We start from the raw sequence: 15,152 nt of genomic DNA, 5'->3' as shown, positions 1-15,152 counted from the left end.
AGAATAAAAGGACCTCCACTCCTGGAATGAAACTGTCATTGATAAAATACTTACGGCCATCACTAACTCGAACGGGTATTTGTAAACCCGCACGGGGGATTGATACTTTTGTACCATTTTCAATTTTTGTCTTCCTTAAAACAGTAGATCGTCAAGAGTCGCTATCGAACCACCCCATATCCATAAACATTTTTTCATCCATCAACCACAAACATCAAAGTCAGCGGCCATAACGTATCTGGAGCATAGTACATTCAACCGGAAGTAGTGACCCAACATCCACAAATAGTACCCACAGCTACACGGTGCTATATCCAAAGAAGATTGTTGCACATATTTTAAGGAATGTTTATTACTTATTGGATCTTTCAAGTAAATGTTTTGAGACATCAACACTGCACGTTTCGTGCGGATATGATCTATAGGACGGATTCTGGTGCCCTAGCGAACAGGGGACGTAACTGCCATGAGCTTACTCGACATGCCGATACAGTTTCACCCATCAGTTACACCCCTTTGCCAGAGCAATAACGGTATATGTATAGATTTGTTTTCATAAGTGTATTTGTTTATACCTCCTAATCAGAATGGCAGTTTCCAGCTGCAGCTTCCATAAAACTTAGCTCTACATATAACCCAATTCCCAAATGCACAACTGCTGCTGGATGTATCGGTAAACCAACACACTATGAGTAGCTGAATCATTTGGCGTTAAACTTAAAACCCTGGAAAAACCGTCCAACGATCAATAAAATTTTCGCAAGAGGGGAAGATGTGTAAGTTATGGATGAAATATGAGAAAAAATATAATAATTTCATCTTTTTCACAAGTTTTCGGGGAAATCTTTTCACAGCGTGTGAGACACAACTTCACTGGATGATCTAGCATCTTGAAAGATGGAAGTATTGGAACCCTAACACTTAAGCCTGAATTTTGCAGCAACATGTCCATGTACACCCTACACAGAATCCAGAAGGTTAAAATCGTCTCTCTCATCCACCGAGGACTAAAAGTAGTATTTGATGCTGCCTTGCTAGGCACCCTGCATTTCCAGTTAAGACTGGTTGGCCCAGTGTCAGTATGTGACTGGGTTTGGTGTCATGTCTGGTGCCTTTTGTTGTGGCAGCAGTTTGGTGCATGGACTCTCCCTACCATAAGAAGACACAGTATATGTACACACACCTTTGGACTGCTCTTCATCATGACAGAAAAATCGTAAAGTACAACGTAAACCCCAAACATACATACATTCTCTACCGCTGCCTAAATTCGAAAATGGATGCAATCTGATTTTCATTTATTAATCCATCTGGTAACAGCCAACAAGAGATATTAACAGAATGGTTACATGTAGTTGGTATATCATTTGTATAAGGCCTATTGGGGCTAGCCCCAATTCAAAGATTGGCATTTTATGCCGTAAACCTTCTCTGCAATTCCCTGCTTCATGGGTCCTGTGACACACTCACAAAACTTTCCTCATAAATCTTACAAAGAACAGTCAGTCAGGAGATACTTGATTAACAAGGTTTTGTGAAAATGCCCTGAGGTTTTAATGTATGTAGTATACGAAACTCGAGGAAGCTTACCCAATGTGTCCTGTGCACTGATATTTGAGAGGAAAAACGGGAACACGAAAAACGGGAACATGTTTATGTTGCAATTTAGCTTTATTGTTAGGCACAATGTCATACTACACAGTGTGTGATATCAGCAGGATTAGCAAGCATACACTTTCAAAGCCAATGACAGTTTTTTTCTCAGTTACTTTATAATTTTTCATTCAAACATGTAAAGATCAGAACTGTAAAGGCCAATTTCCACTGCACGCTGCGCAATGCAACGTCATAAAATAGATCTCTACTTGTTATGTATAACAATTTCCAATGTGCAGTGGAAATTACTATGCAACGTGACTTGCAATGTGCTGGATTTTACAGCTCGGCGTGCAGTGGAAATTGGCCTTAACACAATTCTGCCTTGGTCGCTCATTCACTCATGGTCATTTAAAGAACATGGTAATCCAAACATGTATGGTTCAGGACTGGCTTCAAACTCAATGGCAACTTATTTGCTTATTATATCTTATTAACACATATGCATGTGATTCACTAACAGCTTTCAACAGAGAAAGAAAACAAAACAGATATAAATAATATTTAAGCTTTTTTTTATACATGATCAATATTTTCTTTTCTTCTTAAATTTTTTCCGCACACCTGATGATTCTTCCGTGTCTTCATCTTCATCTTTTTGTCTCTTTTTCCTGTTGCTCAGTTCTGACATTTCCTGAAATAAAGTATACCAGTCTCATCAAGAAAATGTCACCAGATGTCATTTACATTTAAACTGTTTTCTTAATTATATGTACCCTATATCTTCCTGGGACACTGGGCTGCTCATTTTAGCCAATATATATATAATTGTAGCAGGAATACTGAGCTTTTTTTTTCTCTAACATCGTTAGACCATCTAAAGAAGAACATACTCATATCTTTACTTTTCCAAAAGGTTGTTAAATAAATGTAATATTCTACTTTCTGATGCCTCTGTATCATCTAAAAAAGCTGACTACAAAAAAGAATATTCTGAGCTACTGATCATCAAGACATTGCCCATGCATATCCCTAGCCTATGATTTAATAGCTCATATCATCTGAAACAAAATACCAAATACCAAACTGGCCTCTTGGTTTTACACTCTATCTTTGGTCTCCTCACTTAAGGAAACCTCCTTGTTATTAACTCACCATTTTAGCGTATCTCTGAGCCTCCGTCACCCTTTCCATGAGCAGCATAACCTCCTGTTCCTCAGTGTTGTACAGGGGCAACTGCTTACCTATTAGGTGCTCTATCCTCTGGTAAAGTTCCACATCATACCTAGAAACAGTGGTACACTCACCTCAGTTGTTACACCAAAGAAACATTTACAGGATTGGTGTTTTACTCTGTACTCAAGAATATTTCACATATATGACAACCGCCAGCAGTACGGGAGGAGGAAACCAGGCAGAGCACCAGGGAAACCCACAACCATTCGCAGGCACTGCCTGTCACTAAATAGTTGCCACACAGAACTGTCCACCTTTGTCAAATTTCCTCAAGAGAATCAGTGAGCTGTGAAATGTTCAGAATCATCACTGCTGTTAGCAACCCAATTTGGCACTCAGTGAGCGTAATCTTTGGCAAGTAACTTGCAAACTTCCCCACAACTGATGAACAGACTTGAATGCCATACTGTTGCAAGACAATTGGTCTCCAAAGAAAATAAGACACTGTAAACCGATCCACAAATGTCGTCAATTGCTTACTGTCACCAAGGGCCCTATGAACAGTGAGATAGTTTGAGACCTGGGATATGTGTCAATCATAAAGGGAAGCCATGACAGTGCAAAGCGGACAGTGTATAATCACCAGAGTGATCTCCACAGATTAGAGATAGTGAGAATAAGATTACTGTGCCACTTAATGGTTAGGTGCACTCTAAAAAATACTGCTGTTTTTTGAAGGTGGTTCTTGGTACTTCACGTGCATTTGGTTTTATAACTGCTTTCTTCATTCTACAGATCATTTCATGAAAACTCTAGTAGTCTCCTTGTAGTGGGACAGTTTTAATTCCTGCACATTTACATGTACAGTGATGCTTCACTAAAAAGCCATGCACAAGACACGATGCCCAAAAAGCTGTATAGCATTAACATGGTAATGCTCATGTGACTTGCAGTTTGGTAAGGTTTTTCACCATTACACAAGGCACATACATGCATCTGGAGCAGGACTACAAAGATCAGCACCTAGCATAGATCTTAAGAAAGTAACACGTACCCACAATTTAAATAACTGAACTTCTGAACTGTCACAATTGTGTTACTAAAAAAACAGATTGTACTAACTGTGTAACAAAAGTTATGGCTTTCCCTGCTCGGCCTGCTCTGGCAGTTCTCCCCACACGATGAATGTAGTCTTTGGAGTGGCTTGGGATGTCAAAATTTATAACCACATCAACATGAGGAATATCAAGGCCTCTGAAAGTGATGGAATAAAATATTCAAGGAACAATTTGTTTAGATATAAAAGAAAACCACAGCCACTCTTTAAAGAACCATACGCAATTTTTTCTGGTTATAATCAGAGGTATCAGCACATACATATTATTACTGTAAATTTATTATCTTCACACAGTTTCAATTTGTTAACATTTTGGGACTTCTAAACACTGTCACTTATAGGGGAACATGTTTGTCTGTCTTCATTCTCTCTATATTAACTATGAAGATCGTTCTGTGTGGGATAAGGTACACCACATTCCACATAATCAAAACCAATGTATGCAAATTACGCATAAACCACTTACAAATTCAGTAATTTTAAACGATTAAAATTAATATGCAGAATGAACTAACCTGCTGGCAACATCTGTTGCGATAAGGATAGAACGATTCTTACTCTTAAACTTGTTCAAGGCACCCAGTCTTTTGGCCTGGAAATGGAAAAACACATACTAAAAATCTGACTACCATTTTCAGTCCAAGGATCTAAATTCAACAGCTGAAAAAAATAAAATAGACTTTACGTGTGCAAACCATTATGTATACTCAAACAAGCCGGTAAATTTTATCATGAAGTCATGCTGAATGAATGAATGAATGAATGATTACGACTTAACGGCAATATTTCACACATACAATAGCGAGAAAGTCATGTTGAAGTAATTCGATTAGGTTTTGTCTTCAGCTATATTCAAACCCACATTACCTGACTCATTTGGCCATGGAGGGGAACTGCAGTCAGGCCAAGGTTACGAAGCATAAGTGCTACCCTCATGGTGTTCACACATGTGCTACAGAAGATCATGAATGAGTTTCCAGCCAGTTCATTCAATATGTAAACCAGGTACACATCCTGCAGAGCAACGAAACACCCAAATAAATAATCCCCAAACCACATGAACCAAACCATTCAATATGTACACCAGGTACACATCCTGCAGAACAATAAAACATGCAAATAAATAACCCAAAACTACATGAACCAAACCATTCAATATGTACACCAGGTACACATCCTGCAGAGCAATAAAACACGCAAATAAATAACCCCAAACCACATGAACCAAACCATTCAATATGTACACCAGGTACACATCCTGCAGAGCAATAAAACACGCCAATAAATAACCCCAAACCACATGAACCAAACCATTCAATATGTACACCAGGTACACATCCTGCAGAACAATGAAACACGCAAATAAATAACCCAAAACTACATGAACCAAACCATTCAATATATATGCCAGGTAGGCCTACATATCCTGACCGTGCAATATGCCATGCAATGCACTTATAACACCTCAGCCTTGAGCACATGTACAATGTGATGAATAGATCCAACTTAACGGTGGTATGTCATAATGTGTAGATTTTCTTGGAGTGGCATTTAGGAAGTCGTGAAACATGAAGAAGGAGAATACCTTTTTAGGATAACAACTTTTTGGTTTATTTCAGACTGCCGTGGTGTAAGTTTGGTGAACTTGGGCTAAACCGTTCTAGAGGTATCATGTTTACAAGCCTTTTGTAAACTTTCACTTAAATGACCCCAATGACCTTGAAGACAAAGGTCAAGGTCAGTGAAAATCAATAGGGTTCTACCTTGTACCAAGGTGTAATTGTGGTGTAATTTTGGCAAATTTGGGCTAAACCGTTTAAGAGCATTTAGAAAGATACTGACAAATGGACAGACACACACACCGTCCACTACGACAATACCCCATGACCAAAATTGGCTGAGGGGTAAAAAAAATAAAATGAGAAAATAAATAATCCCAAACTACGGCAGCCAAACAATTCAACATATACATCAGGTATATATCTTGAAAAACAATAAAAAAAAACCCCATAAATAACCCTACACTACAGAATTTTGAAAAACTATGACACTGCTACATAAATAGAGCAACAAAAAAAAAAGTCTTTCAGAATCAAAAAAGAATTTAAACTCTAAATTCACAGCCTAGAATGAACTTAATGAATTACAGCTTTATTCTGTGGATGTTTGCTATGCCTTCCTGTCTACTTTAATTTGACAGTGGTATGAAATTACAAAGTTAAAAGACTTGCAAAAAGACTTATCTCTTAGCAAAATGTATTAGAATGTGAATTCTCAAACCAACCAGTAGCAGATCTCTTCAAAAGGACGAACAGATGAATTATCAAAATGCTGAACTCATTTTCTCTTCATACTGGCAACATTTATCTACTTAATCACTGATTTCTTACTTACACTGTGCAACAGTTACTTCTCCACACAATCACACAATCATTCTTACCTTAAATTTAACGGGGATAAAGATATAATGCTGCTGGAGTTTTTCTACCGTTTGGTATTTTGTTGAAACTTCAACTTTGACAGGATTTTGCAAAGAGGCCCTTTGTAATTTTGCAACCTATAAAATCACAAAACAATTTCCGTGAATCATGTTAATAAAGACAGTAGGTAACAGAAGATGACATATATTAAAATTAAGCATCAAACAACAGAGGATGACACATATACAGATAAGGCATGAAATAACGACAGATGACACTTATAAAGATAAGGTAGCAAATAACAGAAGATGTCACAAGATAAGGTAGTAAATAACAAGATGTCACATAAAAGAAAAGGTAGTAAATAACTGAAAGACGACACATAGAAATATAAGGCAGTAAATAACAAAAGATGACACATACAAAGATAAGGCAGTAAATAACAGAAGATGACACATATAAAATTTAGGTAGTAAATAACAGAAGATGACACATATAATTTATTTATTTATTTTATTTGTGTTTTACGCCGTACTCAAGAATATTTCACTTATACAACGGCGGCCAGCATTATGGTGGAAGGAAACCAGGCAGATCCCAGGGGAAACCCATGGCTTTCCACAGGTTGCTGGCCGACCTGCCCACTTATGACCGCAGAGGAAGTCAGCATGAACTGGACTTGAACTCACAGAGACCACATTGGTGACAGGCCTTTGGGTCATTATACTGCGCTAGCGCTCTAACCAACAGAGCCACGGAGCCCCCCCCCCCACTCCCCCGACACATATAAAGACAAAGCAATAAATAAGAGAAGATGACAGATATAAAGATAAAGCAGTAAATAACATAAGATGATACATATAGATACGGCAATTTCGCCTAACAATTTTTAGACTTACTTAAACATCATAAAACACTACTTGGTGCTCAACTTACAATTAAAAGATTCATTAATGAAATGTTAGGTGAAATATAGTAAATCAGATTATAACCTATGCGATACATAAACTATGTGTATCAGATATTGTGAGACATAAAATCTAAACTGGGTTTGTTAAAGTATCATGTCCAATTTCAGCGATAACCTCAGCTTGTACATTTTCCCTATAATAAAAACAAATCTTGTCATGGTATCCTTTATGGCATACTAACGGTGTATAATATTCAGTATTTGTTATCTTTTCTGTAATTTACAAAAGTTGAACACTTGAAAAATAAACTATTCTTTCCATATAAAAATTATTTCACTAACATACTGTGAATGCCAAAATCAGTCATGAATATATCCTTGGACTGAACCAAAGATCTTACTTTTTTGGTCATTGTTGCAGAATACAGATAAGTCTTCCTCTCCCTTGGTATAACTTTTAAAATTTTATCCACCTGAAAGTGTAAACACATGGTACAACACATCATCATAATATACAATCATAGACTCAAGAAACAAAGAAATATATACATTTATAAATGATAAAATATAATGGTTAGAATCCTGGGCTGGATATTGAACTGTCTCAAAAATAGAAACTTCCTGTGAACTTTCCAATAACATGGATTCCTGTCAACTTATCCCGATCACACATTTTGTATTATTTAATAACAGAAGCGCTTCCATAATCTGCCATAAACATCAGCGTTGTTTATATCAGAAATATTGTCTGCTCACTGTTGTCGATAAGTCTTCATACAAAATCTGTGTACTATTAATGGCTATCCATACCTCTTGTTCAAAGTCCATGTTCAATATTCTGTCTGCCTCATCCATAACCTGAAAAAAAAAAACCATGCTGAACAGTTATACGTCATAGATGGTAACGAAAAATTCCATGTTGGAGCTGATCTAGAAAGACACTTGGAATAATTTTCTTCCCCAATGGCCTGAATTTTTACTTTTTCAACCTACAACCATCCACAGGCTGCAGGTCAGAGGCCTCTTTTAATCATTAAAATGTAAGATGAAGTAAAACATCACCACAGCAACCAGAACAACTCTGACTCTCCACCATTCTTTTGACTATATCATTATCAGTAAAGGCTTACTGCATCATAAGCCCAAAGTATCAAAAGATACTGAAAACAAGTACCAAAAATGTGATGGGGTAACTGATAATTACCTTCTGTTTAAAACTGAAAAAACTGCACATGAAAGTTAACTGATGTGAAAAGGCTAAATTTAACTTTTCATAAATAGATGTAAATATCTCCACAATATGCATAACATTCAACACAATCTAACTGAAAAAATCAAATAAATAACCTGAATTCCCTCAAATGTCATAGCTTGTCCACTTACCAAGTATTTCAGAGATCTCAGACTAAAACCTTTTGTGTTCTCCAAATGGTCGACTAGTCTTCCTGGTGTGGCTAGTGAAAGGAGACAAGTAAATCTGCTATAAAATGAACTGGCTACATCAAAGACATTGTAAAACCTCCCGTAAGTTAACATTTTCTAGAGCTTATGGCAAAATTCTGAAACTGCACTTACACTGACACAGGCTTTTGTCAGAAAATTACATAACATTTCAGTAATCAAGGGAGACAAGCAATGTACCATGTGAATGATGAAGATGGCGAGAAACAAGCTGAGAAGCAAGAGACAGAATCTTTTCCCCAAATGGGGAAAGTTGACAAATATCCATCTTACCAATTATAACATGAGGTTTCTTTGCCAGCATCAATGACTGTGTCATCATGTCTATTCCACCCACAACTACAGCTGAAAAACATGAAAATACTGAAAGCCTGCAGATAACACCATATGGCAGTTCAGTTAACAGTATTTATTTACCTTTTATCTATAATTTAGATATTACCATTTATCTGTAATTAAACATGGAATGTTGCTTCACAATTTATTTATTTACTTGGTGGTTTATGACATACTCAAGAATATTTCACTTATACAATGGGGGCCGGCATTATGAGATGGTAGGAAACCAGGCAGAGCCCAAGGCTCTTCATAATTGAATGTCCAAATTTCCACTGGATTACCGCTAACAAATTAGGTATGCTAACTGGTGCACAATTTAGTCATATTTCATATTGCAAGCCTTATCTAATAACTATCTCTGCACTTTAAGCTGTTGAAACAGCATAAATCATGTTGCCAGTTGAAATATTTGATGACAATTTTTTTAAATGAAAAAATATAAAGAGCCAATAATAAACCCCAAAGAAGGCCACAGTATGCTCATTTCAAAAGCATTAGTTTCGAAACTTTATGCTGTTTGAAAAACAAGTTCAGAGGTTATGAACATTTCAAACAACGAGACTGTGCGGCCTTGTAAATATTGTTAGCCAGTATGCTCTAATTATAGTATTCAATCCTATTGACCAGAAGCAACATATAGCTGTACCCAAAGTTAGTCTAGCTCACTTATGCTTTGATGGCGTGTGACTCACTGAATTATGAGTCAAAAGTCTGCAACATATAAAGGATAATTTTAAACTTGGAATATAGCTGACAAGGGTTTTGTTAGAGCTTTGTATTTAGTCTTGACTAATGCTTCATTCATTACACTATAATGAGTTACACCCTAATGTAGCTTCCTTACCACATTTTACACCAATCGTTGTGCCCAAGGCCTCAAACTGTTCTGATATCTGGAAGGCCAGCTCCCTTGTGGGTGTGAGTATTAGGGCAAATAGTCGCTGAGGGCTGGCTAACAGAGCTTGCAGAATGGGCAGGGCAAACGCTCCCGTCTTCCCAGAGCCCGTCTCGGCAAGACCTATCACATCATTCCCTATATAAATGAAGTTTTGAAGCTTTAAGAAATTACCTTGCAAATACAGTAATTTAAATGACCTAAAATTTAGCCCCCAAAAGTGCTTTTTACTGGCAAATAAAGATAAGCAAAATGAAATATCAGTTTTTGTAGATCACCTTACCTTAAAAAAAAAACACATTCCTATGATAAACAGAACTTTCAGAATCAGGCAAAATGAGTAACTTAAGCATGAACAAAATTTTATGTCAAACAGTTCTTTGATAAATAACCTGCCATTTGTTACATGAACTATTAAATCTTTCACCACTCACAGAAATTATGCCATGCAGGATACTTGTATTTTATTTTAAAATGTTGTGTATTATATGCAAAGTATATACACGATATACTAGCAGCAAAACCAAATGTGAAAAACATAATAATGGTCACCCTTCTTTATTTCTTTGGTTTTGTAACATGTATATATATGCTGTTTACATGTAGTTTGGGTAACATGCATATGCCCTACTTCTGCTTATTTTTGTGATAGACAACAGTGTTGAAAGTAGAAAGAATATAACACTGGAAAAGCATAGAAAAACTAAAGATATGAGGATGCTCATCATTTGATGGTCTAACCACGTGAGAAAAAAAACTCAATATTCCTCTTACAATTACAAAAATGAGCCGGCCAGATGTTCCAAAAATTAGACGAAATAGGGTACTGTAGCTACATGTACCACAAACCCATTATGTACCTGCCAAAGCCACTGGAATAGCTTCCTGTTGTATCTTTGATGGTGTCTTCCATTTCAGCTGCTGACATGCCTCACACAAAACATCTATGACACCCTGAAGATAAAAATAACACATGAAGACATCACTAAGCTTGAAAACATCACTAAGTCAGTGTACTAGTACATGCAATCTCAAACATACCTGTTTAAATGCAGTGATGGTTCACTGCTGTTGAACACCATTGGCATACGCAGACCGGACTGCCAAGAGTAACCATCAGCGAGAAACCGACAAACATTGCCACGTGACATGAATCAATCATATTGCTGAAGAACAACTCAGTGCAACCAAGGCCCCACAGCAATGGAAGCTGGAGAACCTTGAGATAAAGGGGTGAAATGCTGATTTCTGCAGATTTCTGAAGTTTAAAGTACTACACAACAATGAAACTATTAAGCTGAGATTCCTTACATGAGGTAGCGGTATACAGTACGCGGTATGCGGATAATAAGTTGCAATGATTCCATAGGTACGGTCGCAGATCCGTTTTTTCATGCGGAAACGTATACGACAAAATCAATCGCACCATGTAGCGATCGGTGCGGTATGCGTTTTCAAAACCGGACAGGGTATCCCAAGAAATGACGTCACTGGTGGGGTGTTTCCCCGACACGTGGTCGGAACTTGTTTAAATTGTTCTCTGGTTAGACGAAAGTACTGTTGGAATTTTTCTCCATCCAGCTGCAATTCCGAGACCAAGTTATGTAAAGCTCCCTGCTGAGCTCTTTGCCGCAAAATACTGTGGACCCACCATCGGTGTTTTCTCTTTTTACGCTTCTTTAGTTGCAACAACTTATATGACATTGCTATTATGGCAAGGTCTGAATCTTGCTCTAAAGCCACACGTCGTGAAATGGAGGAATGCGACATGTTTGCTCTGATAAAAATGCACCATGAATGAAAGAAAACGCATAGGTTACCACATAAATGGAATCAGAGAAAGCGCATACCGCATGCCGTATCCGCGTACCGCGTGCCGTATACCGCAAACCGCATACCGCGTATATGGAATCTCAGCTTTACATTTGAAGGTTAGGCACATTCTGATTAATTTTCCAGAAAAAATTCTTACCTAAAACTATATTTTTCATTAGTCATGCTAAAATCTTATTCAAGACCTATCTCACCCGGGTTAAATTTGGTTTGTTTTCACCCCAGTACTCTTAGATATGTGACTAAAGAGTGTGCTGATGATTGGATCAGAGCAGCTGTGACATGATTTTAAAACTATGTATATATACATATATAATGAGGTGCACAGGTTTCCCCCCAAGGTTCTTCTTGCAATCCTCAACTCTTTAACCTGGCTGTTGTGAAATGTTAGCCCTGGATGACTACACTTGCAGGGACTAGCATAGTCATGGATTGCTGCCCTTCAGCCTAGTAGGATGAATTGTATAATTTCGGAAAACAGACGATTACTAAGCTACAATGCCCATCTAGCTACCCCTTTGCAATGCTTAGGGTCCTAGGGCACCTGACTGTTAAAGTCCCAAGACGCTGATCATCCCAGAGGTAAATATCCATCCATATTTATTAAAGTCACCCTCTCCACTGAATTCTCATTTATGAAATGGCTGCCATCTGCACGGCCAGGCAGCTGGATACAAAATGGCCGACTCATTTGTGGAGGTCACATGTCAAAACCACGGCACATGCTCTAGTCTGGTTCTCTGACGCACTATTTGTATCATCTAAAGTCAACGGGACTAAAACTAGCCAGCATGTGGTTGTATAAAAATAAAAGGACATAATACGATAGTTTTGTATCCAGCCGTGCATGCGCACCATGTAGATGACGGCCATTTCCTAAATGAGAAGTCAACAGAGATGGGAACTTTAATAAACAAGAATGGGCATTTACCTTTGAGATGATTGACATCTTGGGACTTTAACAATCAGACTCCCAAGGACCCTGTGCATTGTAAATGAGTGGCTGGATGTGTGAGGAAGGTTAGTAATCTACTGTTTTGCCAAATTTTACAATTCATCCTACCAGGCTGAAGGGGACTGATCCATGAGTAGGCAAGTGTCAGTACAAATATGAAAGAGAGTAGCATAGTCATCCTGAGTTATAAAATGTAATTCTTGAATAGGTCTACTTCATAACATCAATCAAAAAAATATTTACTTTCATTTAAATAAGAACTCTATTTGTAGCAAATTTTCAAAGCAAATAAACATTAGCTCACTGTAGGCCTATGTAATTATCACCGAGTCTATCATTTAGAGCTAGCTGGAAGTTATATGTCTTCACTTATTTTTCGATTCTGCACCTCAGATTCTGAAAAAAACGTAAAGACTCAAGAGTATGGATGTCCATGGACAAGTTTTGGCGTTCATTTTGTTAATTAATTGAATTCTAATTAAATAAGTAAAGAACAAAATAATGATTTATTCAGGTCGAATAATGCTTTTTCACGCGAAATCTCCACGCAGTGACATCGTAAGTGGCCAGTCAACTGTGTGGGGAACATGAGAGCAACTTACTCTTGTTACCCCAACAAAATGATTGATTGATTGATTCATGGTGTTTAATGCCCGCCGTGCTCAAGATTTAAGGTCAGGTTTAAGAGCAGAGGAAACACGAGTTTACCACCGACATTTGTGAAGTACCTGACAAACATCTTCACAAAATAATGATTTATTCAGGTCTGACCAGTCAACCTTGCTCGGATTCAACTAGCCCAATGAAGGATTCGCAGTCTTATTCATGATTACAATGGGATTGAACGAGGTGCAGTTGTCGTGGTTTCGCATCAAAAGGTGCATGAGGCTAGTTCATTCAAATTCTGGACAGAGACCCAAACATTTCAACACAGGGAAAGGTAGTTCAAGTTAAGATAAGCATCATACCAATTGGCTAAATGTAATCTTTTCTATTTTGTTGTCTGTACCATCGACATTTGTTGATGTACTCGCCATGCTGTCGCCCGTGGCCGCCATCTTTGCTTTTTCACGCGAAATCTCCACGCAGTGACATCTTAAGTGGCCAGTCAACTGTGTGGGGAACATGAGAGCAACTTACTCTTGTTACCTCCCCTACCCCAACAAAATGATTGATTGATTCATGGTGTTTAATGCCCGCCGTGCTCAAGATTTAAGGTCAGGTTTAAGAACAGAGGAAACCCCTAGTTTACCACCGACATTTGTGAAGTACCTGACAAACATCTTCACGAAAAGCCGCAGCAGAAAGAAGCGGGTGCTGATTCGAACACGTGATCTGACTAGTCCAAGGGACAAAAGTGTGAAAAAAGTAACTTGGAGTAAATAAAGGCCACCAGCTTGAATATTCAGGCTACAAAGATCTCCGTAATATTGCATATGACTGTAAATCTATGTAGTTATGGGCTAGCTGGAATCAATAACTACTTGGTGTAACCAAACCGACCAGCATTCAGATTAATGTAAGCTGCTAATTGGCCACATTCACGAAACTTCGTCAATCAGTTTTTCGTAATTTCCATTGCTTCTGGATGATGTTATATAACAGAGCAAATTAAGCAATTGCAGAACTAAACATATGTGCAAGCACCGAATATATTTAATTTGATTTAGAAATAAATGAAACCATTGTTAACAATAATTCATGCCTGATTTCCACATGCACGCAGGCTCTGTCGGAATTCCTACCGCCATAATGCTGGTCGCCGTCGTACGAGTGAAATATTCTTGGGTGCGGCGTAAAGCACCAATCAAATAAAAAAAAAGTAATAATAAAATTCATGCTTGATACAGTATATATGTGTATATTTTAAAAAAATACAATTACTCCTTTCTAACTCGATGTATACATACATTATTATCTTTCACGTCAGTGATGGAACATTCTACAACGAGCGGTGGACAACCAACAAGAAGACTCGAATACAGACAAATTTCAAAAATGTAACATGACTGCTAGTTCAGTAGTATTTTCACCATGACAAGGACTTGAATGTACTATCCAAAAGTCCTTGTTATTAACCTGTACTTATCACTTGTAGACTTTCTAGGGATAGACCAACTACTTACAGAGCGTTCCACTCAAAACGTTTTTTGATAGACTTAAGATATTTGCTCATTAGAGATGAAACTGTGAGTGTACTCTCTCCTACCAATAAAGCAGACAAAGGTGTTTCAAGGATTGTCATAGAGATGCAGTTGTTCTCTAATGGACGAAAACAGACGAGCCTCCTGGCCAGTTTGCTTAGCTTGGAGCAGATGGTAGCATACTTTGAACAGCAAAAACTTGACCAAAGAATCTTTGCCCTACACAAGACGGACCTCGATCCTGCAGTCGTGCATAAGATGCTCCAGATTTTACATGAACAGTAGTCTCTTCCAGCGGTGTTAACG

The 15,152-nt window shown here is 37.8% G+C and overlaps 1 protein-coding gene across 4 annotated transcripts; it reads right to left on the bottom strand.

Annotated features, from left to right (window-relative positions):
* Positions 1-1,666: 1,666 nt before the first annotated feature.
* LOC135477672 (probable ATP-dependent RNA helicase DDX47) lies at positions 1,667-15,082 on the bottom strand. Of its 4 annotated transcripts, none has more exons than XM_064757875.1 (13): positions 14,912-15,082; positions 10,775-10,868; positions 9,864-10,052; positions 8,954-9,025; positions 8,603-8,673; positions 7,976-8,077; positions 7,621-7,692; positions 6,330-6,446; positions 4,757-4,903; positions 4,405-4,481; positions 3,895-4,026; positions 2,752-2,881; positions 1,667-2,290 (listed from the first exon to the last, which is right to left on the bottom strand). In XM_064757875.1, exons 1-13 carry the CDS (start codon positions 14,945-14,947, stop codon positions 2,183-2,185), a joined length of 1,347 nt encoding a protein of 448 aa, XP_064613945.1. In that variant the 5' UTR covers positions 14,948-15,082; the 3' UTR covers positions 1,667-2,182. The 4 variants fall into 4 exon arrangements, with proteins under 4 accessions (XP_064613945.1, XP_064613929.1, XP_064613937.1 ...); XM_064757859.1 differs by lacking the exon at positions 14,912-15,082 and adding an exon at positions 13,671-13,781; XM_064757867.1 differs by lacking the exon at positions 14,912-15,082 and adding an exon at positions 13,671-13,780 and having other exon boundaries at positions 8,030-8,077.
* Between the last annotated feature and the right edge of the window lie 70 nt (positions 15,083-15,152).

This window comes from Liolophura sinensis, chromosome 1, assembly GCF_032854445.1.
Source record: "Liolophura sinensis isolate JHLJ2023 chromosome 1, CUHK_Ljap_v2, whole genome shotgun sequence".
In the NCBI taxonomy this organism is placed as follows: Eukaryota; Metazoa; Mollusca; class Polyplacophora; order Chitonida; family Chitonidae; genus Liolophura; species Liolophura sinensis.
This window is presented reverse-complemented; position numbering and strand designations above follow the sequence as displayed.

Coding starts and splice junctions, on each gene's coding strand:
- LOC135477672 (XM_064757859.1), bottom strand. CDS start 13,760: ATGGCGGCCACGGGCGACAGCATGGCGAGTACATCAACAAATGTCGAT. Junction 10,869..13,670: donor AGATTACATTTAGCCAATTG/GTATGATGCTTA, acceptor TTTTATCTTCAG/GGTGTCATAGATGTTTTGTG. Junction 9,026..9,863: donor AACGATTGGTGTAAAATGTG/GTAAGGAAGCTA, acceptor CATGTTTTTCAG/CTGTAGTTGTGGGTGGAATA.